This window comes from Ranitomeya variabilis, chromosome 3 (genome assembly GCF_051348905.1).
Source record: "Ranitomeya variabilis isolate aRanVar5 chromosome 3, aRanVar5.hap1, whole genome shotgun sequence".
In the NCBI taxonomy this organism is placed as follows: domain Eukaryota; kingdom Metazoa; phylum Chordata; class Amphibia; order Anura; family Dendrobatidae; genus Ranitomeya; species Ranitomeya variabilis.
Genome location: NC_135234.1, coordinates 104,503,532 through 104,526,370, shown reverse-complemented (window position 1 = coordinate 104,526,370; position 22,839 = coordinate 104,503,532). Strand labels below are relative to the sequence as shown.

Here is a 22,839-nt window from a genome sequence, read left to right as displayed (position 1 = left end):
GGTTGACAGCTCTAAAAGTACACTGTACGTAGGCTGAAAGCTGCCAATCATTGATGGGGTGGGGTTATACACAGCTCATGAATATGAAGGACTACACGGCAGCAGGTTTCCTAATCCTCTGATAATCTCTTGCTGATATGACTACAGCAAGCAGCCCAGTAAGTGACACATCGCTGGAATCAGGGTCTCTGTCTCTACATTAGCTTTAAACTTACGATTAGAGCAAACTCCAATTGCAGCAGTTTCCCTTGGGATTCTGTCTGTATAACACAAATGGTGCCTGCACTGATCAAGTTCAGATCCCGAGTCCTCCCCATACAGTAAGGGCGCATGTCTGCTGTAAATATTTGGCACATTTTGTTAAGGGGTTAATAGGCGGCCATGTTATGCAGATAATGTGAGTGCAATACAAATGTGTGTTATCATGAAACGATTGTTGGTTTGGCACGTGCGTCATCCATACGAGGAGATATTTTAGTAGGATGCACCTTGGTCGGATAACAGATTTTCTTTTTGCTACATAGGGAGCTGCTGAATGATGAGAGGATCCCCAGCCTTTTGTTGTGTGGCATGAAATCTGCCATCAGGAAGCAGAAGAAGAAAATCAAAGCCAAAATGCTGGGCATTATGGAATCTCCCAGCAGCAGGTCGGCATTCAGTTCTGTTATGATTGCCACATGTACAACCATGCTTGTGACGAGGCTTTATAGGGAAACTGTCATCACTGGAAATGCTATTTACCTGTAGATCTAAGATTAATCTGCAGGTAAATGGCCTTAACCCTGTGGATCCGGTTGACCTGAAGTGCAGCTACATAGCAAACATTTCGTGTAACGACTCCCTCCAAGTCCCGCTGCAGGGGAAAAATTGTCACCGCCCTGTATATTGGGAGCACGGCTGTAATCCCGCCTGGCATTTGAGTGACAGTTCACTCGGCACACACACAATGCAGGATGGCAGGCTGTCACTCAAAGTGGTGGGCTTGTGATTACAGTCGCACTCCCAGTGTATGGGGTATACCGGTTTTATCAGCGTCAGGTTAACTTTAGAGGATGATACATAACAAGTCAATTATACCGGATGCCGACATTGTAGGAGTATCTATCAGAACGCACATTGTGTTCTTCACTTCAGTTTAAGTGCTTGTTGCCGTATTGTGGACTAAAACCGTAAAATTCTGATAATGTGGCATCTTCATTACCATCAGGGTTGCCACATTATTGGAGATTCTCTGCTGTTGTAAGGTACTACGTGGGAACGTCTACACACTCCAGAACCCCATAATCTTCCACATGATCATGAGAAAGTCAAGAGTATAGGGCTAAGCAATGCCCAATGCAGCAGCTAAGTGAATGCACATTTATTCCTACAGGCCATACGCAGGGGTCTACAGTGCTAAAATAACTCTTTCAAATATTCTATGTGAATTGATGGGTCTTTATGAATAGAATTGTAATGGGTCCAGCAGTGTCTATGTGGAAAGGGATTCTGGGTAATCCTGTATTGCACGTTTTAATTTTAAAATGCTTCTTTTTGTCATTACTTCTGTATTTGTAGTCATTACCACAATTGAGCATAAAACCAGCATTTATGGATGGTACCTGAATGGCGTCAGTTGTGCTCAACACTGTAGATTAATGCAGCTCAATGATGGAGGAGATGAGCGTGGCGTCCGGTTCTGGTCCATTTATTAAATCACAAAGTGAAGGAATAAAAGAAATGGCTTCTAGTGACATTCTCCTTTTCTTCCCCTTGGTACATTTGCCCTGCTGGTTTTCACTTACTGTATATAATGGTAATAATGTATTTTGTATGTTTGGCAGTGATGATGAGAGCACATGGACACAGACAACAGCGACAGACTGTGTAGACGCCAAGACTCCAGACTCAAAAATCAAGAGTTTGTAAGTCTCCTTCTCTAATTTCGTCTATTTGTTCTTCCCCCCAAGGAATAGTCAAGTACTGAGGAGCGGCTGGTCAGAATTAAGGCTGGATTCACACTTGCATACAGACCTAATAGCAGGATTGCTACTATTGAAGGCATTGGGGCAGGTTTACTGCTGTCACTATTCAGTATTTATCGTTTCTTCATGGCTGCTCATTACTGTGTGTAGCAGCTGAGCTGTGGATTGCAGCTTTGCCCCATCTAAATAAATCAGTTGGATCTCCTTCCAATGTAATCTTGAATCAATTGAATTAAAGTAACCCCTTTTAAAATGTGTTTCCAATCTGTCAAGAAAATTGTTCATGGGGCAAAACGGTATAAAATAAAGGATTAACCCTTACTCACCCTTTCATCCACCTTTTAGGTCCAACACCACTGCCCCAGTGGTTCCCCACCAATCCCTGGGCTCAGTGGTGATAGTAGCTTGGTTGCCATGTAACCAATGAGGTCAGTGATAGACTGCAGCGGTCACGTGCAGGAAGCAAGCAGATCAGAAGCCAGTGGAATCGTGGTACAGGAGACAGCAGGGGACTAATGGACAGATGCAGCTCATTTCTTTAGTTTATGCCATTTCTTCCTCACAGTATCCTAAAAAAAAACCTGAAAATGCCTAGAAGCTAAATTTTCGTCCATGCAAATTCTGGAAGTACACAATTAGAACAAGTACAAAGCATCATGGTTGTAAAATTTGACCATGAAAAATACTATATAGTTGATGGTTGGTTGTATCTTTAATGAAGTAAGAAAATCTAAATCTTGGAGGAAGATATAGCGTCACATAATGGGACAAACGGTTACAGCAACTTTTTTTGACGTTACTGCACAAGGGTCCTAGATTGGCCAACGTTGCCGCAACTGATTTATTCTTAATTTTTTCTTTTGGAGGCCTAATGTGGGTGATATAGGTGAGCATTCACAGGTAGAGTTGAGCGAGTTTGATCGGGTCAGGGCTTATTCGGCAACTATAGTGCTTACCGAATAGGCTGCAGAGGGAACGTGGCTACATGGAGCGCGCTGGCTGATCAGCTGTCCAGCACCGCAGCTGCATGTGTCAATCTCAAGACATACAGTGATGCCACATGCTAATGTGACTCCAGCTTAAAGCTGATATTTGCTCTGGTAGCATCAGATATAAGCGATATACGGCGGTCCTGCACATGTCTTAGGGGCTGGTGACTGGTACTACTGTTTATCTACCATTCACTTGAAATGGATATAAAGTGCAGTTCTCGGCAGCAGCCTCTAAGCCAGTGGTCCCCAACCTTTCTGACCTTGAGAGCCACATTCAGCTTAGAGAGGGTCACGAGCCACATTCAGCACTGAGAGAGGGTCGCGAGCCACATGCAGCTCCCACCTTCTTCAAAGTAGTGTCAACCAAAGCCCCCATTACAGGTATATTGATAACCAAAGCTGTTCCACAGAAATCACTCCAGAGCAGTACACTGAGATCCAGGGGTTCCCACAATACTCCCATTCAGTATTCTCCCAACACACTGCCACATCCAGCTTTGAGCACCTCCTCTAACAGGTAGTACAAACCTCCAGCGTACCTAAAAATCTCTAAACCCCTAAGACCAGTAAATGTGCATCCAGATCTGCAATTCTGTGCAGGGCTACTCACAAAATTCACCATTTTGAGATGTGCTTTTCATACCGGTTTGCTAGACCTGGACCTAATGCATCAAGCTGGCAGACAGTCACGAGCCACAATTCATGGGGCCGCGAGCCACATGTGGCTCCCGAGCTACAGGTTGGGGAGCCCTGCTCTAAGCGATGTACAGGAATTCCATGCTTCACCCCGTACATCGCTTATATCAGCTGCTGCCAGAGCAGATTAACGCTGATCGGTGTGGGGGCCGGGAATCAAAATCCCACCAATCTCACTGGTCATCAGTTTTTAAGTACCAAACAAATGGACACAAACTTACTAATATCTCAGTATTTTTCTTCCGCAGATTTGGGATGTGGTATGGGAAACAGGAAGCTGAACCTGGCCCCTGGGAAATCATCAATGTGAAAGAACTCAACACCATCGAAAAAGAAGAAAGCGGAGCGGACAATGTCTGACTTAATGTACAAATGTCTTGTGAAAAAATCTGGTTCTCTACCCCATTGTACAGCCTGATGCAGATCGCTGGTGTCCGGGGACGGAGCAGTCATATCTGTGCAGCATAGCCGGCTGTACATCCAGGGGAAAAATGTGTATTAATTGTCCCACGAAAGGGAACACAATATATTTTTCTAACAATATTTTATTGAAAATCCTTTTTATAATATATTGCAAATTTTAAATGTGTCTGTATAAAAGGTATTTTTTTCAGCTGTAAATTATTATTAATGTATATCTGGATATTTCTAGTGTTTATTAATCTTAAAGCAATGGAAAATAAATATTTCATGGTAAATTTTAGCAGATTTCTCACATTTGTAATTGGTGAAATATTGTCATTATTTTCTATTAAATTCATGTACTAAGCGAAGTGATCTGAAACATGAGTATAAGGGCTCGCTCAGACGGGTGTATATTCCGACTAATAACTGGTGTACATGTTCCTCTAGAGATAAACGTCCACTTATAAAGACCAAATTCTTTATTTCTGATCCATTACAATATGTTCTGCTAGCCCATAAGACCTTCTCTGACGCATTTCTAGCTCTAACTGCGCCCTTAGTCGTAGAGATATTGTCAGTATTGAGTAGCACCTATTTATCACTCTTGACCAGTCAGAATATGTAGCACATTTTACAAATAGACATGCATTTTTTACAAATATCCAAATATTCTTCTTCATATTAATACTATAGCATCGTATCATCTTGGAAATTTAGTCCATTTAATTGTTTGGTTTTTTTCTTGTTAAACTAGGAATCCAATAAATTTCTCTTAAAAGCGCTTCTTTTTTTTTTTGCCAGTGACTGCCCCTGTCAGGATAATTAACCTTTTTAGTCCCATTGCTTGATCTTTTATTCAGTAACAGTGATTACTTGTTTGGAAACTGGAAAATCCATCTCCGATAGTGTTCTCCAGGTTCTCAGCTACATCCGAATAAGGCCCCTTATCTGCCGCCGTTTTAATGCATATCGTCGGTTGTTAAGGGGTTAATCAACAAGTGTGGATTTTGCACAAAATGCATGGGACGTTACGTAAAAGCAAGATGAACAAGAAAATTCTGTATTGTAGCCAAAAATGTACATAATATTATATATAAAAATTGATTGAACATTCATTCTGCAACGTTATTGGAAATTAATTATTGCACCTTTTCCTTTTCTGTTCAAAGCTTCTTTTGATACCTTTTCTCTTATAGAAGGCCTGCGGATCTTCTCTGTGAAGCATCCAGCAGTAGTCCCCCATCATGTTCATGTTATCCTGTTCCATCTCCTTGATATCCTGATGAAATCTTTCTCCTTGTTCTTCACTAACAGCTCCAAGGTTTCCAGAAAAGTAGTCCAAATGGAAATATAAAAAATGTCATTTCAAATTAATCCGACATCCCAAGGCTTTGAAATGATTCAGCATGGTCTCTACGATGGAATTAAATTTTGGATCTTTGTTGTTGCCTAGAAATTTCTTCACAACTTCTTTAAAATAATCCCAAACCCATATCTGGACCCACAAAAATGCGTTCCTTCAGTTTGGCTTTGGACAGTCCCTGAAACTTGGTACACAGGTACTCAAAAGTCTCTCCTTATTTTGCTATAGCTTTCACAAAATGATTCATCAGTCCAAGCTTAATGTGGAATGGTTGCAGGACAATTTCAGTTGGATCAACTAAGCTTGACGTAACTATGTTCTTGAGTCCAGATTGCAAATATGTTCTCGTTGGCCAACTTTTTTGGCTCTAGTGACGAGTCATATCCTGGCTTTCCCATTCAAACAAAAAGCATGAGTACCTTAGGTATCCTTCTTGCTGCACAAGGAGAAAAGGGAGAAGTTTAAGATCACCACATATTTACCATTTTTGATCCTCATAGTTAAGTTTCTTGAAAATAAAGTCTTTGCTTTCATAGTTTGCCTGCAAGTGCACAGAATGCTCTACAGGCACTGAAGCGTACTTGCTGCAATTATGCAGTAGCACAGCTTTCAGACTATTTTTCGGATGAATCAATAAAGAGTCTCCGCATGCTCATATTGTACTCATTGTTAAATTTTTCCATCCGTTCAGGAACATCACTGCAATACACTAGAGCACAGTGTTGAGAAAAGTATGGCAGGAATTCTTTTTCTCTGATTTACCATGAAAAACAGGTGCCAGGAGCTAGCAGGTTCTTTTCCTTTAGTCTAGAGCCTAAAAGTTCTGCAGAAAGTTTAGGAAGGTCCAAGTCCCTCACTAAATCATTTAGCTTGACAGCTTAGCTTTAATTTCTTATGTTGCTGAGGTAAAATAAAAGATATGCGATGATTGGATGCTATGGACGCCACCACAATCTCTTTGGAAGCTGGGTTAATAAAATCTTCTCTGCCCACAGGAGCCCACAAGAGCTAATCGCAGCTCAGCGATACTAACCAATCTAATGACACCAAAATCATCCACCATAGGTCTCTCAAATGGGTCAAACTATTGTGCAAGAAAAACCCTATGGAGTCAGTGTTTGTGGAAAAAACTGTACGTGATGGAATTTTTTCAATATTTTTACTGAGTTCCGCAATAAAAAGTATTTAAAAATTGCCTGTTTTTCAACCAATTTTACCCTTGTAGACCTGTGTAATTATTAATGCAAAAATAAAAATTGCGGCACCTTTCCTTTCGCTTTCTGATAACTGAGAGATGGGGCTAGTCAGGAGCACACATGAGAAGGGGGAGGTGTGTACAGCACTGACAAAAAGCAAATGCTGCGGAGAAATGTAGCTTTATGCGTTAACTAGAAAAATGGCATCTGGAGGATTTAAAAAATTACCTCACATAAAAAAAATAATAATCCCCTAGTTAAAAATAAATATTTTATTAATATTGATTAAAAGCTACAACAAATGATAACAATACCCCAAAACACAAACTCGGGAAGAGGTAGGGGACAGAGACTCATTATACCGTGTACAATAGCCGCAATCAAATCTCCATTGATATGGTGTAGTGTGACCAGAGTAGATGGTGGTGGGGGGGGGAGAGCAAAGATAAGGCATTCCCTCACATGCAACCCTAAAAAAATCCCTTACCTAGCAGCAGAGGTTGACACCCTAGATCAATAATGCAATAAAGCGCCCCGACTCCACGTCGTCTCACCCTAGGAGACCCTGAACAAGCACTATCCTACCATTCCAATCCTTCCTAGCAAAAACTCCCCCCAATATGAGGGCACAAAATTCATGTCCATATGGAAATAGCAAATAATTGAAACATGAAAAATACCATAACTACCCACCACATCTAATGGTTACATACAGTAATGCCGAATAAAGTGCTATTGAACAATGTGGAAATCCTGTAAATGGGGAGGAGGGTACATCAATACAAATTCCACAATATACAAAAATCAGACAATGTATAAAGTGAATTGGTTTCAAGGAACCCAATATAACTAAAAGCCCCTCCCCGCTCATTGGTCTTTGATTCATTTGATAGGATATATGTAGGATGGTGATATTGTGGATAGACATTCTGATATTCTGGGACATTACCCTTATACATCTTCCAGAATGAACACCAATTACATAACTCCTGATGAATATTAAGATAGAGAAACATGTCAAGGTCATGGCTTGCCAAGATGGCTCCCCAAACCATCACTGATTGTGGAAACTTCACACTAGACCTCAAGCAGCTTGGATTGTCTGTCTCTCTTCTCTTCCTCCAGACTCTGGGACCTTGATTTCCAAGGTCTAGTATGAAGTATTCACAATCAATGATGGTTTCGAGAGCCATCTCATCTGCTGGTGTAGGTACACTGTGTTTTATAAACACTTGACATAGATCACTCTATTTGTAATGACTATATAATATGAGTTTCAATTTGTACTGAAATAAATTAAGTTTTTGATGATATTCTAATTTTGTGAGATTCACCTGTATCTAAGCAAAACTGTGCCAAGTTTCATTGCTCTGAGTCCAAAGGAAGTGGGTCAGGGGAAATCTTTAATGAACGCCCCCTCATGTGTGTGTATGTGTATATACACTGCTCAAAAAATAATGGGAACACTTAAACAACAGAATATTATTATATAACAAGGTTATCATCAACCGACGTAACTGTGGCGCGACACCAGATGTTGTGCTTCAAGCACAGTAATGCCAGGCGGCGTAGCAGCGCGAGCAAAGGTGGGGATGCAGAGGACATGCTGTTCAAGCTCTTTGCTGTGCCGGGGTGTTTTGTGGAGAATCTTATGTTCCTGTTCTCTAGTTGTGGGCCACAGAGCTCTACTGCGGCTACGATCGCAAAGACTTCTAGCAGGGCAGGGTCGCGGCCCCAATTGGCGGAGGCCCACGAGGCCGGCCAGCTCGCTTTGCACCATTGGTCTTGGTAGATTGCCACAAACCCGTCTCTGAGACTTCCACCTGCTGCTAGCCCTAGCTCTTTGCTTGGCGTTTCCTGGGACATGAGGCAAGTGTGGCCGTTGTAGGAATATAGGAATGTTTTCCAGACTAGCAAGTCTTCCTTCAGTGTGTGAGTAAGCCTAATTCTATGGCCCGGCTGGGAGATGCCCTTCGTTGCTAGCGATAGCCGGCGTGAAAAGGTTCTGCCCACTGGCATTACACGGCAAGCAAAGTTGAGTAAACCTAGCAGGGACTGCATCTGTTGGAGGGTGACTTTAACCCCGCAGAAATCTTCAACCGTTTTCAGTAATTTATCCTCCGGCAATCTAAACACCATTGCGTTAGTAACTATCTCAATGCCGAGGAAAGGCAGCACATTACACGGGCCGACCGTTTTTTCTGTTGAGAGAGGCACGCCGAAATGGCTGGCTAGAAATTCGAATTTGTTTAGGAGGAAATAACAGAGTTTCGAGTCTTTTGGCCCGATGAACAGGAAATCGTCGAGGTAGTGAACCGTCGAGTTGCTGCCGGTTTCGTAACGTACTACCCAGTCAAGAAAAGTGCTGAAAAGCTCGAAGTAGTGACAGGAGATGGAGCAGCCCATCGGTAGGCACATGTCAAAGTAAAAGAGCTGGTCCACCTTACAACCTAACAGGTGGAAGCACTCAGGGTGATTGGGTAGTAGGCGGAAGGCTGACTCTATGTCAGATTTTGCCAGCAGGGCGCCGGGCCCGGCGGTCCGCACAAGATCGACTGCCCTGTCAAATGAAGCGTAGGTTACTGATGCCTCTTGAGGGAGTATCGCGTCGTTAACCGAATCGCCTTTAGGGTATGAGAGGTGATGGATTAACCAATATTTTCCCGGTTCTTTTTTGGGGACGATGCCCAGGGGTGAGATTCTAAAATTACTGAATGGCAGTGATGTAAATGGGCCCGGCATCCTGCCTAGTTCTACCTCTTTTAGAACTTTTTCCCATAAGATCTCGGGAAATTCACGAGCGGATTTAAGATTATTTGCCGATTTCGTTTCGCGACTAAAGTTAAAGGGGATGAAGAAACCAAATTTAAATCCGAGATCGAGTTGCCGCGCGGCCTCTTTATTGGGGTAGAGGCTTAGCCAAGGGCCCATTGCGGTAACGTTCACCGGGGTTATGCCGTGCGGGTGCTTGGCGGGTACATCTCGCTGCGGGGTGTCCGCCACCGCAGGCGGAGCAGTCGTGTTTGTATCTACAGGAACCGTGAAAGCGGCAGTACCCCTCGTTGTACAGCAAGCAGGCCCCTGGTCTCCGTACGACCACTGAATATGACTCCAAGTAAATCAAACTTCTGTGAAATCAAATTGTCCATTTAGGAAGCAACACTGTTTGACAATTAATTTCACATGCTGTTATGCAAATGGAAGAGACAACAGATGGAAATTATTGGCAATTATCAAGACACACTCAATAAAGGAGTGGTTCTGCAGGAGGGGACCACAGACCACATCTCAGTGCCAATGCTTTCTGGCTAATGTCTTGGTCACTTTTGAATGTTGGTTGTGCTTTCACACTCGTGGTAGCATGAGACGGACTCTACAACCCACACAAGTGGCTCAAGTACTGCTGCTGATCTAGGATGGCACATCAATTCGAACTGTGGCAAGAAGGTTTGCTGTGTCTGTTAGTGTAGTGTCCAGAGGCTGGAGGTGCTACCAGGAGACATGGAGGGGGCCATAGGAGGGCAACAACCCAGCAGCAGGACTGCTACCTCAGCCATTGTGTAAGGGGGAACAGGAGGAGCAATGCCAGAGCCCTACAAAATGACTTCCAGCAGGCCACAAATGTGCATGTGTCTGTACAAACAGTTAGAAACCAACTCCATGAGGATGGTCTGAGTGTCTGACATCCACAGATGGGGGTTGTGCTCACAGCCCAACACCATGCAGGATGCTTGGCATTTGCCACAGAGCACCGGGATTGGCAAATTCGCCACTGGTGCCCTCTGCTCTTCACAGATGAAAGCAGGTTCACACTCAGCACATGTGACAGAGTCTGGAGACGTCGTGTGGATCTGCCTGCAACATCCTTCAGCATGACCGGTTTGGCAGTGGGTCAGTAATGGTGTAGGGTGGCATTTCTTTGGAGGGCCGCACAGCCCTCCATGTGATCGCCAGAGGTAGCCTGACTGCCATTAGGTTCCAAGATGAGATTCTCAGACACCTTGTGAGACCATATGCTGGTGCGGTTGGCCTTGGGTTCCTCCTAATGCAGGATAATGCCAGACCTCGTGGCTGGAGTGTGTCAGTAGGTCCTGCAAGATGAAGGCATTGAAGCTATGAACTGGCCCGCCCGTTCCCCAGACCTGAATCCGATTGAACACATCTGGGACATCATGTCTCACATCATCCACCAATGTCACGTTGCACCACAGACTGTCCAGGAGTTGGTCGATGCTTTAGTCCAGGTCTGGGAGGAGATCCCTCAGGAGACCATCTGCCACCTCATTAGAAGCATGCCCAGACAGTGTAGGGAGGTCATACAGGCACGTGGAGGCCACACACACTACTGAGCATCATTCCAACTCCAGACCTCCGTGGGATATTAGTTGTGATTTACGTTGATCATTTTTAGGTTTTAGCATTCTCAACACATTCCACTATGTAATGAATAAAGATTTACAACTGGAATATTTCATTCAGTGACTTCTAGGATGTGGGATTTTAGTGTTCCCTTTATTTTTTTCGAGCAGTGTATGTATGTATGTATGTGTGTGTGTGTGTGTGTGTGTGTGTATGTATGTGTATATATATATATATATATATATACAAGATATAGCACCCCCTCACTGTTGGTGAAGTCAGGTTAGTTATATATGGCTAATCATAGGTCCGTTATACAGTATATTGCCATTGATAGATCAGTCAAGGGTAATCCAATGATTGCTTGAGCCCCAAACAACAAACAGAAGAAAGAAAGAGGGCAACCAAAACTCAAAGTTTAAAACTTGTAGGAAGGCATCAGATTGTTTGCTACTTAGCTGTAGCCTCTGTAATATACGCACCCTCGACACGTTTTTCTACTCCATCTTATGGTTCATCAGGAGGCTCATTTCATGGAATGACCAGTGTCCATATGATTTCCGTGATGTGTTGTGGCCTAATTGCAAGTCCAATAAATCTGAATATTTAAAAAATAAAAATGTAGGTATTCTTTTTCTCAGGAGAATATGTGTGAATAATAATTTTGGGAAAACAATCTCCCTAATAATTCTGCACACCTTGATAAAGGGTGTTGTATCCTTAGGCCGCACCCTCTCTCGTTACACAAATACACATCACCTGATCTGCTTCATCCAATAAGAATTTAAGGTTATACAGCTCGGAGTTGGAAAATCTGCATAAAAATTATGATATGGTGAAAATACTCACTTGCCTAAAAATTGTGCACACAATGTATGTACAGTGCCTCGCGAAAGTATTCGGCTCCCTGGAGCTTTTCAACCTTTTCCCACAAATCATGCTTCAAACATAAAGATACCAAATGTAAATTTTTGGTGCAGAATCAACAACAAGTCGAACACATTTGTGAAGCTGAGCAAAATTTATTGGTTATTTTAAATTTTTGTGGAAAACCAAAAACTGAAAAGTGGGGCGTGCAATATTTTCCGTCCCCTTTAACTTAATACTTTGTTGCGCCACCTTTTGCTGCGATTACAGCTGCAAGTCACTTGGGGTATGTCTCTATCAGTATTGTACATCGAGAGACTGAAATTCTTGCCCATTCTTCCTTGGCAAACAGCTTGAGCTCAGTCAGGTTTGATGGAGAACGTTTGTGAACAGCAGTTTTCAGCTCTTTCCACATATTCACGATTGGATTGAGATCTGGACTTTGACTTGGCCATTCTAACACCTGGATACGTTTATTTGTGAACCATTCCATTGTAGATTTTGCTTTATGTTTGGGATCATTGTCTTGTTGGAAGACAAATCTCCGTCCCAGTCTCAGGTCTTTTTCAGACTCCAACAGGTTTTCCTCAAGAATGGTTGTGTATTTGGCTCCATCCATCTTCCCATGAATTTTAACCATCTTCCCTGTCCCTACTGAAGAAAAGCAGGCCCTAACCATGATGTTTCCACCACCATGTTTGACAGTGGGGATGGTGTGTTCAGGGTGATGAGCTGCGTTGCCTTTACGCCAAACATATCATTTGGCATTGTTGCCATAAAATTCGATTTTGGTTTCACCTGACCAGAGCACCTTCTTCCACATGTTTGGTGTTTCTCTCAGGTGGCTTGTTGCAAACTTTAAACACTTTTTATGGATATCTTTGAGAAATGGCTTTCTTCTTGCCACTCTTCCATAAAGGCCAGATTAGTGCAGTGTACGACTGATTGTAGTCCTATGGACGGACTGTCCCACCTCAGCTGTAGATCTCTGCAGTTCATCCAGAGTGATCATGGGCCTCTTGGCTGCATCTCTGATCAGTCATCTCCTTGTTTGAGATGAAAGTTTAGAGGGATGGCCGGGTCTTGGTAGATTTGCAGTGGTATGATACTCCTTCCATTTCAATATGATCCCTTGCACAGTGCTCCTTGGGATGTTTAAAGTTTTGGAAATCATTTTGTATCTAAATCCGGCTTTAAACTTCTCCACAACAGTATCACAGACCTGCCTGTTGCGTTCCTTGGTCTTCATGATTCTCTCTGTGCTTCAAACAGAACCCTGAGACTATCACAGAGCAGGTACATTTATACGGAGACTTGATTACACACAGGTGGATTATATTTATCATCATTAGGCATTTAGGACAACATTGGATCATTCAGAGATCCACAATGAACTTCTGGACTGAGTTTGCTGCACTGAAAGTAAAGGGGCCGAATAATATTGCACGCCCCACTTTTTTGTTTTTGAATTTCCACAATAATTTAAAATAATCAATAAATTTCATTCAACTTCACAATTGTGTTCCACTTGTTGTTGATTCTTCACCAAAAATTTACATTTGGTATCTTTGTTTGAAGCATGATATGTGGGAAAAGGTTGAAAAGCTCCAGGGAGCCGAATACTTTCGCAAGGCACTGTATATTTGCACTCACTGTGTGAGACACAAGCAGTGATTCATTCCCTGCTACCGGTAATACAACACTCTCACAAATCTAACAATGAAGATGGCAGCCACTTCCTGGTGAGTGACACACTTCCTGTGCTTTCCTTAAAGTCTGCTTGAATCGCCAAATAATACAATTCATGCATTTTATTTCCTTACACGGACAGCTGACTGTCAAGAACTATATTTAGACCACAAATTATTTTCTTTGTGGTTTCATAATTTGTGTTCTTTAGCGGTAAGATGTGACTTTTGGATCATTCATTGGTCTGAAGACTGGAAGGACCAGAGGAAACAATCTTATGTGAAGAACTCAAAGGACAAATGAGACTGCCAGGAAGACCCAGCCTGATCTACTGATATGTGCAGGAAAAAGGTGCTTCCTACAAAACTGCTGACTGCTGCGGCAGTAAACCATGACAAGGAGACTGAGTGGTAACAACAATGATAGGAACACCCAAAGCAACTCAGAGAAGTCCGTAATGAAACCATCTGCCCACATAAGTTACTAAGGGTCCATTTACATGAACTAACCAGCGGCACCAAATGTTAACCGACCGGCAGTAGTTTAGAAACCGGTTACATATTTAGAATGCAATAAACCATCTGCACTAAATGATCTGTAGCTAATTGTTCAGTGTACTTAGGCTGCCTTGTTCTGGACAGTGAGAGTCCTGATTACACAGCAAGAACAACAGTTTTTAAGGAACTTAAAAATAATTTCACCAGATGAAACGAGTGTTCTGCCTATTTATTGGGTGATCGGCAGACTGTTTACTCTGCAAGATTATCGTGAACTAAGTGTTCCTAAGAAGTGAAAATGCACCTTAAGAAATCTGTCCAGTTTGATGTATTGAATTCATAGCCCTGCACTACATGGCCAAAAGCATGTGGACGCTGATTGTCACACCCACAAGAGCTTGGTAACCATTCCATTTTAAAAACCATGAGCATGGAGTTGGAACCCTGTTGGCAACCTCCAATCTTTGGGGAAGGCTTTCCACAGGATCTTGGAGTGTGTTTGTGGGAATTTATGCCTGTTCTGTCAAGAAAGCAAGGTTATTCACGCAATTCAAATTCCTCCATGCCGCATGTCTTCAACTGTTACCAATAAAAGCGGGCAGCACGGTGGCTCAGTGGTTGGCAATCAGCCTTGCAGCACTGGGGTCCTGGGTTCAAATCCCACCAAGGATAACATCTTTAAGGAGATTGTATGTTCTCCCCATGTTTGTGTGGGTTTCCTCTGGGTCCTCTGGTTTCTTCTCACACTCCTAAGAAATACAGATAGGGAAGTGGCAACAGTGATGATAAAGTTTGTAAAATGCTGTTAAATTATTGGTGCTATATAAGTGAGTAAAAGAAATAACTAAAAATTGGAAGTAAAAAATGTCTTTGTATGCTGCTGTTGGACTAACATTACCCCTGACGAGAAATATGAATCTAGCCCAAACACAAAGCCAGCTCCATATCATCCCCTCCCACCCTTTAAAGATGAAAGAGGTCCTCCAGCGGAAAATATCCACTATATAAATTGATAATCCAGTTGGCATAAAAAAGCTGTATAGAAACCGACGTGTTTCAGCAAAGTGCCTTAATCATGGTGTGTGATTAATGATTAAGGCACTTCGCTGAAATGCGTCGGTTTCCATACATGCCATCCTCCTAGGTCGCCAGTTTTTATATTTTTTATTTTTCTTATATTTTCTTATATTTCTCAGCAACAACACATCTGATATGAGACACACAGGTATCACTCTCCTCTGCATTCTGTAACCTGTATGCCCATATTAATAGTTTAGATAGGTCAAATGTGGTGACAGATTCCCTTTAAGGACGCAACCAATTATAATTTTTTTTTGCTTTACTTATTTCCTCCTCTTCTTCCAAAAGCCATAACTTTGTTTTCCATTGACATAGCTGAGTAAGAGCTTGCTTTTTATTAAACTGGTTATATTTTTGGATGATACCTGTTGTGGATTCTGTTTGTGGGCTCCCTCTGGTGGTTACTGCTGGTACTGGGTGACTTTGGTGGGTTGCGGCCTTTGGTTTCCACCTGTCCATCAGAGGCTGGGTGTTTCCTATTTTACCTGGCCTTTCTGTCATTTCCTTGCCGGCTATCAATGTATTCAGATGTGCTCTGTTTGGTTCCTGCCTACCTGCTCCCAGATCTTTCAGGATAAGCTAAGTGCTGATTTTCAGTTGTTTGGTTTTTTGTCCAGCTTGCTTGTTATGTCTCTATGCTAGCTGGTAGCTCTAGTGGACTGAGGTTCTCCCCATGTGCCATGAGTTGGCACATGGGTTCTTGTAATCTCAGGATGGTTTTTTGATTAGGGTTTTTTGCTGACTGCTCAGTCCCCTTTTGTATCGTTCTGCTTTCTAGTTTACAGCGGGCCTCAATTTGCTAAATCTATATATATCATCTCTATGTGTGTGTCTTCCTCTCATTTCACCGTCAATACATGTGAGGGGGCAACTATATCTTTTGGGGTTCATTCCTCTGGAGGCAAGTGAGGTCTTTATTTTCTCTGCAGTACTAGTTAGCTCTTAGGCTGGTGCGTGGCGTCTAGAACCAACGTAGGCACGCTCCCTGGCTATCTCTAGTTGCGTTTGTCAGGCGTAGGGCAGCGGTCAGCCCAGGTTCCATCACCCTAGAGCTCGTCCGTTATTTATTTGTACTTTGCTTGTCCTGTGCTATCCCTAGCCATTGGGGATTCATGACAGTATAGCCGGCCCACAAAGTGTTAATTGTTTGCGCTGAAGCAGGAGAAAAAGAAGTGTTTAAGGGAAATTTTATTTTTTTTTTTCCCTTCAGAGTTTTGCTGCCTAGCCCTTAATTGCGGTCTAGCTGCTTCTTACCTCCTCTTAACCCTTGAATGGCTCTGATCTTAGCTGTTTAACATGGATGTCCAGAGTTTGGCTTCCAGCTTGAGTAATCTCGCGGCAAAAGTTCAAAACATACAGGATTTTGTTGTTCGCACTCCCATGTCTGAACCTAGAATTCCTATTCCAGAGTTCTTCTCTGGAGATAGATCTACCTTCCTGAATTTCAGGAACAATTGTAAATTGTTTCTTTCTTTAAAATCTCGCTGCTCTGGAGACCCTGCTCAACAGGTCAGGATTGTAATATCTTTCCTGCGGGGCGACCCTCAGAATTGGGCATTTGCATTGGCACCAGGGGATCCTGCATTGCTCAGTGTGGATGCGTTTTTTCTGGCATTGGGATTGCTCTATGAGGAACCCAACCTGGAGATTCAGGCTGAAAAGGCTTTATTAGCCCTCTCTCAGGGGCATGATGAAGCGGAAATATATTGTCAAAAATTTCGGAAATGGTCGGTGCTTACTCAGTGGAATGAGTGCGCCCTGGCTGCAAACTTCAGAAATGGTCTTTCTGAGGCCATTAAGGATATTATGGTGGGGTTCCCTACGCCTACAGGTCTGAATGAGTCTATGGCTATGGCCATTCAGATTGATCGGCGTTTGCGGGAGCGCAAACCCGTGCACCAGTTGGCGGTGTCTTCTGAACAGGCACCTGAGACTATGCAATGTGATAGAATTCAGTCCAGAAGTGAACGGCAAAATTATAGGTGGAAAAATGGATTGTGTTTTTATTGTGGTGATTCAGCTCATGTTATATCAGCATGCTCTGAACGCACAAAAAAGCTTGATAAATCTTTTGCCATTGGTACTCTGCAGCCTAAGTTCATTTTGTCTGTGACTCTGATTTTTTCACTGTCTTCCATTTCCGTTGATGCCTATGTGGATTCGGGCGCTGCCCTGAGTCTTATGGATTGGTCATTTGCTAAACGCTGCGGTTTTAGTCTGGAGCCTCTGGAAGTCCCTATTCCTCTGAAGGGAATTGACTCTACACCATTGGCTATGAATAAACCGCAGTATTGGACACAAGTGACCATGCGCATGACTCCCGTTCATCAGGAGGTGATTCGCTTCCTTGTACTGTATAATTTACATGATGTACTAGTGCTGGGTCTGCCATGGTTACAAACTCATAATCCTGTCCTGGACTGGAAAACAATGTCTGTGTTAAGCTGGGGATGTCAGGGGGTTCATGATGATGCACCTCCGATTTCTATCGCTTCATCTACTCCTTCTGAGATCCCTGAGTTTTTGTCTGACTATAGGGATGTTTTTGAGGAGCCTAAGCTCAATTCGCTCCCTCCTCATAGAGATTGTGACTGTGCTATAGAATTGATTCCAGGCAGTAAGTTCCCTAAGGGTCGTTTATTTAATCTGTCACTGCCAGAGCATACTGCTATGCGGAATTATATTAAGGAGTCCTTGGAAAAGGGACATATTCGTCCATCTTCGTCCCCTCTGGGAGCAGGTTTTTTTTTCGTGGCAAAAAAAGATGGTTCCCTGAGACCTTGTATAGATTATCGCCTTCTGAATAAGATTACAGTCAAATATCAGTATCCATTGCCATTATTGACTGACTTGTTTGCTCGCATTAAAGGGGCTAGGTGGTTCACTAAGATAGATCTTCGCGGTGCGTATAATCTGGTGCGGATAAAACAAGGTGATGAGTGGAAAACCGCATTTAATACGCCTGAGGGCCATTTTGAGTATTTGGTAATGCCTTTTGGACTCTCCAATGCTCCGTCAGTGTTTCAGTCCTTTATGCACAATATTTTCCGTGAATATCTGGATAAGTTTATGATTGTGTATTTGGATGATATTTTGGTGTTTTCTGATGACTGGGAGTCTCATGTTCTACAGGTCAGGAAGGTGTTTCAGGTTCTGCGGGCCAATTCTCTGTTTGTGAAGGGCTCAAAGTGTCTCTTCGGAGTCCAGAAGATTTCTTTTTTGGGGTACATTTTTTCTCCTTCTACTATTGAGATGGATCCCGTTAAGGTTCAGGCAATTTGTGACTGGACACAACCTACATCTGTTAAGAGCCTACAGAAGTTCTTGGGGTTTGCTAATTTTTATCGTCGGTTCATTGCAAATTTTTCCAGTATTGTTAAACCTTTGACTGATTTAACTAAAAAGGGTGCTGATGTTGCTAATTGGTCTCCTGCGGCTGTGGGGGCCTTTCAGGAACTTAAGCGCCGGTTTTCTTCTGCTCCTGTGTTGTGTCAACCAGATGTTTCACTTCCTTTTCAGGTTGAGGTTGATGCTTCCGAGATTGGAGCGGGGGCGGTTTTGTCACAGAGAAGTTCTGATGGCTCGGTGATGAAGCCATGTGCTTTCTTCTCTAGAAAATTCTCGCCCGCCGAGCGCAATTATGATGTGGGTAATCGGGAGCTTTTGGCCATGAAGTGGGCATTTGAGGAGTGGCGTCATTGGCTTGAGGGTGCTAAACATCGTGTGGTGGTCTTGACTGATCACAAGAATCTCATTTACCTTGAGTCTGCCAGGCGTTTGAATCCTAGACAGGCTCGTTGGTCGTTGTTTTTTTCTCGTTTCAATTTCGTGGTTTCATACCTGCCAGGTTCAAAGAATGTGAAGGCAGATGCTCTTTCCAGGAGTTTTGTGCCTGACTCTCCTGGAGACTCTGGGCCTACTGGTATCCTTAGGGATGGGGTAATATTGTCCGCCGTATCCCCAGACTTGCGACGTGCATTGCAGGAGTTTCAGGTGGATAAACCGGATCGTTGTCCACCAGAAAGACTGTTTGTTCCGGATGATTGGACCAGTAGAGTCATCTCCGAGGTCCATTCTTCTGTGTTGGCTGGTCATCCTGGAATATTTGGTACTAGAGACTTGGTGGCCAGGTCTTTTTGGTGGCCTTCCTTGTCTAGGGATGTGCGTACCTTTGTGCAGTCTTGTGAAGTGTGTGCTCGAGCTAAGCCTTGCTGTTCTCGGGCCAGTGGGTTGTTGTTATCCTTGCCCATCCCGAAGAGGCCTTGGACGCACATTTCCATGGATTTTATTTCTGATCTCCCGGTTTCACAGAAAATGTCAGTTATCTGGGTTGTGTGTGACCGCTTTTCTAAGATGGTTCATTTGGTGCCCTTGCCTAAGTTGCCTTCCTCCTCTGAGTTGGTCCCTTTATTTTTTCAGAACGTGGTTCGTTTGCATGGGATTCCGGAGAATATCGTTTCTGACAGGGGATCCCAGTTTGTGTCTAGATTTTGGCGGACGTTTTGTGCCAAGATGGGCATTGATTTGTCTTTCTCGTCTGCATTCCATCCTCAGACGAATGGCCTGACGGAGCGAACTAATCAGACCTTGGAAACTTATTTGAGGTGTTTTGTTTCTGCTGACCAAGATGACTGGGTTGCTTTTTTGCCACTGGCCGAATTTGCTCTTAATAATCGGGCTAGTTCTGCCACGTTGGTCTCTCCTTTTTTTTGTAATTCGGGGTTTCATCCTCGTTTTTCCTCTGGTCAGGTGGAGTCTTCGGATTGTCCTGGAGTGGACATGGTGGTGGACAGGCTACATCAGATTTGGAATCAGGTGGTGGACAATTTGAAGTTATCTCAGGAGAAGACTCAGCAGTTTGCTAATCGCCGTCGCCGCGTGGGTCCCCGACTTCTTGTTGGGGATTTGGTGTGGTTGTCTTCTCGTTTTGTCCCTATGAAGGTCTCTTCTCCTAAGTTCAAGCCTCGGTTCATCGGTCCTTATAGGATCTCGGAGATTCTTAACCCTGTATCTTTTCGTTTGGATCTCCCAGCATCGTTTGCTATTCATAATGTGTTCCATCGGTCGTTGTTGCGGAGGTATGAGGTGCCCGTTGTTCCTTCGGTTGAGCCTCCTGCTCCGGTGCTGGTGGAGGGAGAATTGGAGTATGTTGTTGAGAAGATCTTGGATTCTCGTGTTTCCAGACGCAAACTCCAGTATTTGGTTAAGTGGAAGGGTTATGGTCAGGAGGATAATTCCTGGGTGATCGCCTCCGATGTTCATGCGACTGATTTGGTTCACGCCTTCCATAGAGCTCACCCTGATCGCCCTGGGGGTTCTCGTGAGGGTTCGGTGACCCCTCCTCAAGGGGGGGGTACTGTTGTGGATTCTGTTTGTGGGCTCCCTCTGGTGGTTACTGCTGGTACTGGGTGACTTTGGTGGGTTGCGGCCTTTGGTTTCCACCTGTCCATCAGAGGCTGGGTGTTTCCTATTTTACCTGGCCTTTCTGTCATTTCCTTGCCGGCTATCAATGTATTCAGATGTGCTCTGTTTGGTTCCTGCCTACCTGCTCCCAGATCTTTCAGGATAAGCTAAGTGCTGATTTTCAGTTGTTTGCTTTTTTGTCCAGCTTGCTTGTTATGTCTCTATGCTAGCTGGTAGCTCTAGTGGACTGAGGTTCTCCCCATGTGCCATGAGTTGGCACATGGGTTCTTGTAATCTCAGGATGGTTTTTTGATTAGGGTTTTTTGCTGACCGCTCAGTCCCCTTTTGTATCGTTCTGCTTTTTAGTTTACAGCGGGCCTCAATTTGCTAAATCTATATATATCATCTCTATGTGTGTGCCTTCCTCTCATTTCACCGTCAATACATGTGAGGGGGCAACTATATCTTTTGGGGTTCATTCCTCTGGAGGCAAGTGAGGTCTTTATTTTCTCTGCAGTACTAGTTAGCTCTTAGGCTGGTGCGTGGCGTCTAGAACCAACGTAGGCACGCTCCCTGGCTATCTCTAGTTGCGTTTGTCAGGCGTAGGGCAGCGGTCAGCCCAGGTTCCATCACCCTAGAGCTCGTCCGTTATTTATTTGTACTTTGCTTGTCCTGTGCTATCCCTAGCCATTGGGGATTCATGACAGATACCATTCTTTTTATCATCTAATGTACGGAAAGCTAGAAATAAATTCTATGTAAGTTGAAATGGTGATAAAAATGTAATTCCACTGTTTTATGAGGAGTGTTTTTATGGTGTTCATTGTGTAAAAATGACCAGGAAACTTGATCAGTACAATTCCAGCATAACAAATTAATATATATTTTTTATTATTATTTTAGAGGTTTAAAGGGAATCTGTCAGATGATTTTTACTTTGTAATTTGAATACAACATGAGGGGCTACCAGAAAAAAAGATAGATGTACAACCATAATATCAATAAAGGGTGCACCATAATGTATCCAATATTGAGTTTGAGGTTGTGGACAGGTGTCTTTTATACTGATAACAAGTTCAAACAGGTGCCATTACTACAAGTAATGAGTGGAGGACAGAGGAGCCTCTTAAAGAAGTTACAGTTCTGTGAGAGCCAGAAATCTTGCATGTTTTTAGGTGACCAAATACTTATTTTCCACCATATTTTGCAAAATAAATCTTGAAAAATCTGAAAAGATGATTTTCTGGATTTGTTTTCTCATTTTGACTCTCATAGTTGTGGTCTGCCTAAGATGTCAATTACAGGCCTCTCTCATCTTTTTAAGTGGGAGAACTTGCACAATTGGTGGCTGACTAAATACTTTTTTCCCCACTGTATCTGTGATGGTTTAGCCTAATTTTCAGGTCCCATGTTGTTTCTCCCACGTACTATACATTACACAGACATTGCAACAAATAACTAACTCTGAATCACATGCTAAGTACTGATTAATTGTAAATTTTTCATTTTTAAAATGATGTTATTTAGTCATAATATGGTGGTATTATCCAATAAAGGTAAACTGGTGTTATCCTGTCATTGTAGGGTAGTGTTATTTAGTCACCAAATCATGGTGTTAACCAGTTATGGTCTGGTGATATTAGCCAGTTACGCTATGGTGGTTTATCCAGAATTATTTTGCCACTGAATTAAATATTATTGGAGGCAGTCATACTTTATGTATACAGAAGAATTTAGAACAGCATAATGTGCCCTGTATTTCACAATGAAGCATATGACTTTTGGGGTGCACAGTCCATACTACCGAACATCGAGGTTTGACGGTGCACTAGGCAGACCAGCCATGTCTTGCGTAAATGTCAGTGGCCGCATTCAAGTTTTCAATCATGCCACTGATAATTATCTTTGTGGTGTTACATTTGGTGATTAATGATAAACAACAGTTTTACTGTTTTTTTTTTTACATGATCGTTACCAGTTATCACTGCTCAGGTAAAAGTACATACCAATTTCTTTCTAATGGGGGCATATTCTGGATTAGTATGTAGAGCAGGATGTGCAGTAGATATGACAGGCAGCCTAATAGTACCTTCTAGAAAACAAATATTTTCTAACTTGCTAATGCTTTATAAGCAACAAGTGTCCCACATTACAATAATACAGGTAATAAACAATGGTATGGTAGCCAGTGGTAACAAGATTAACGAGTATCACTATGGCCTTAAGCTCCAGAACCTTGTAAAAACCAGTGCTCTTGAAAGACTGAAAGGTTCCATTGTATTCTTATCTTCATTACCTGGAACACTAACACGTAACACTTATGATCAT

General features: G+C 42.9%; 1 protein-coding gene across 2 annotated transcripts in view; it reads left to right on the top strand.

The window, feature by feature from the left end:
• Window positions 1-4,355, top strand: part of RILP (Rab interacting lysosomal protein) — a 67,152-nt gene extending 62,797 nt beyond the window's left edge. Inside the window, exons 6-8 of one of the 2 annotated variants that reach the window (XM_077294464.1) lie at window positions 525-647; window positions 1,824-1,904; window positions 3,885-4,355. In XM_077294464.1, coding sequence (XP_077150579.1) covers window positions 525-647; window positions 1,824-1,904; window positions 3,885-3,933 — 253 coding nt within the window. In that variant the 3' untranslated portion in view covers window positions 3,934-4,355. The remainder of the gene's footprint in view (window positions 1-524; window positions 648-1,823; window positions 1,905-3,884) is intronic. The other variant, XM_077294463.1, reaches the window with a different exon arrangement.
• The last annotated feature ends 18,484 nt before the right edge of the window (window positions 4,356-22,839 follow it).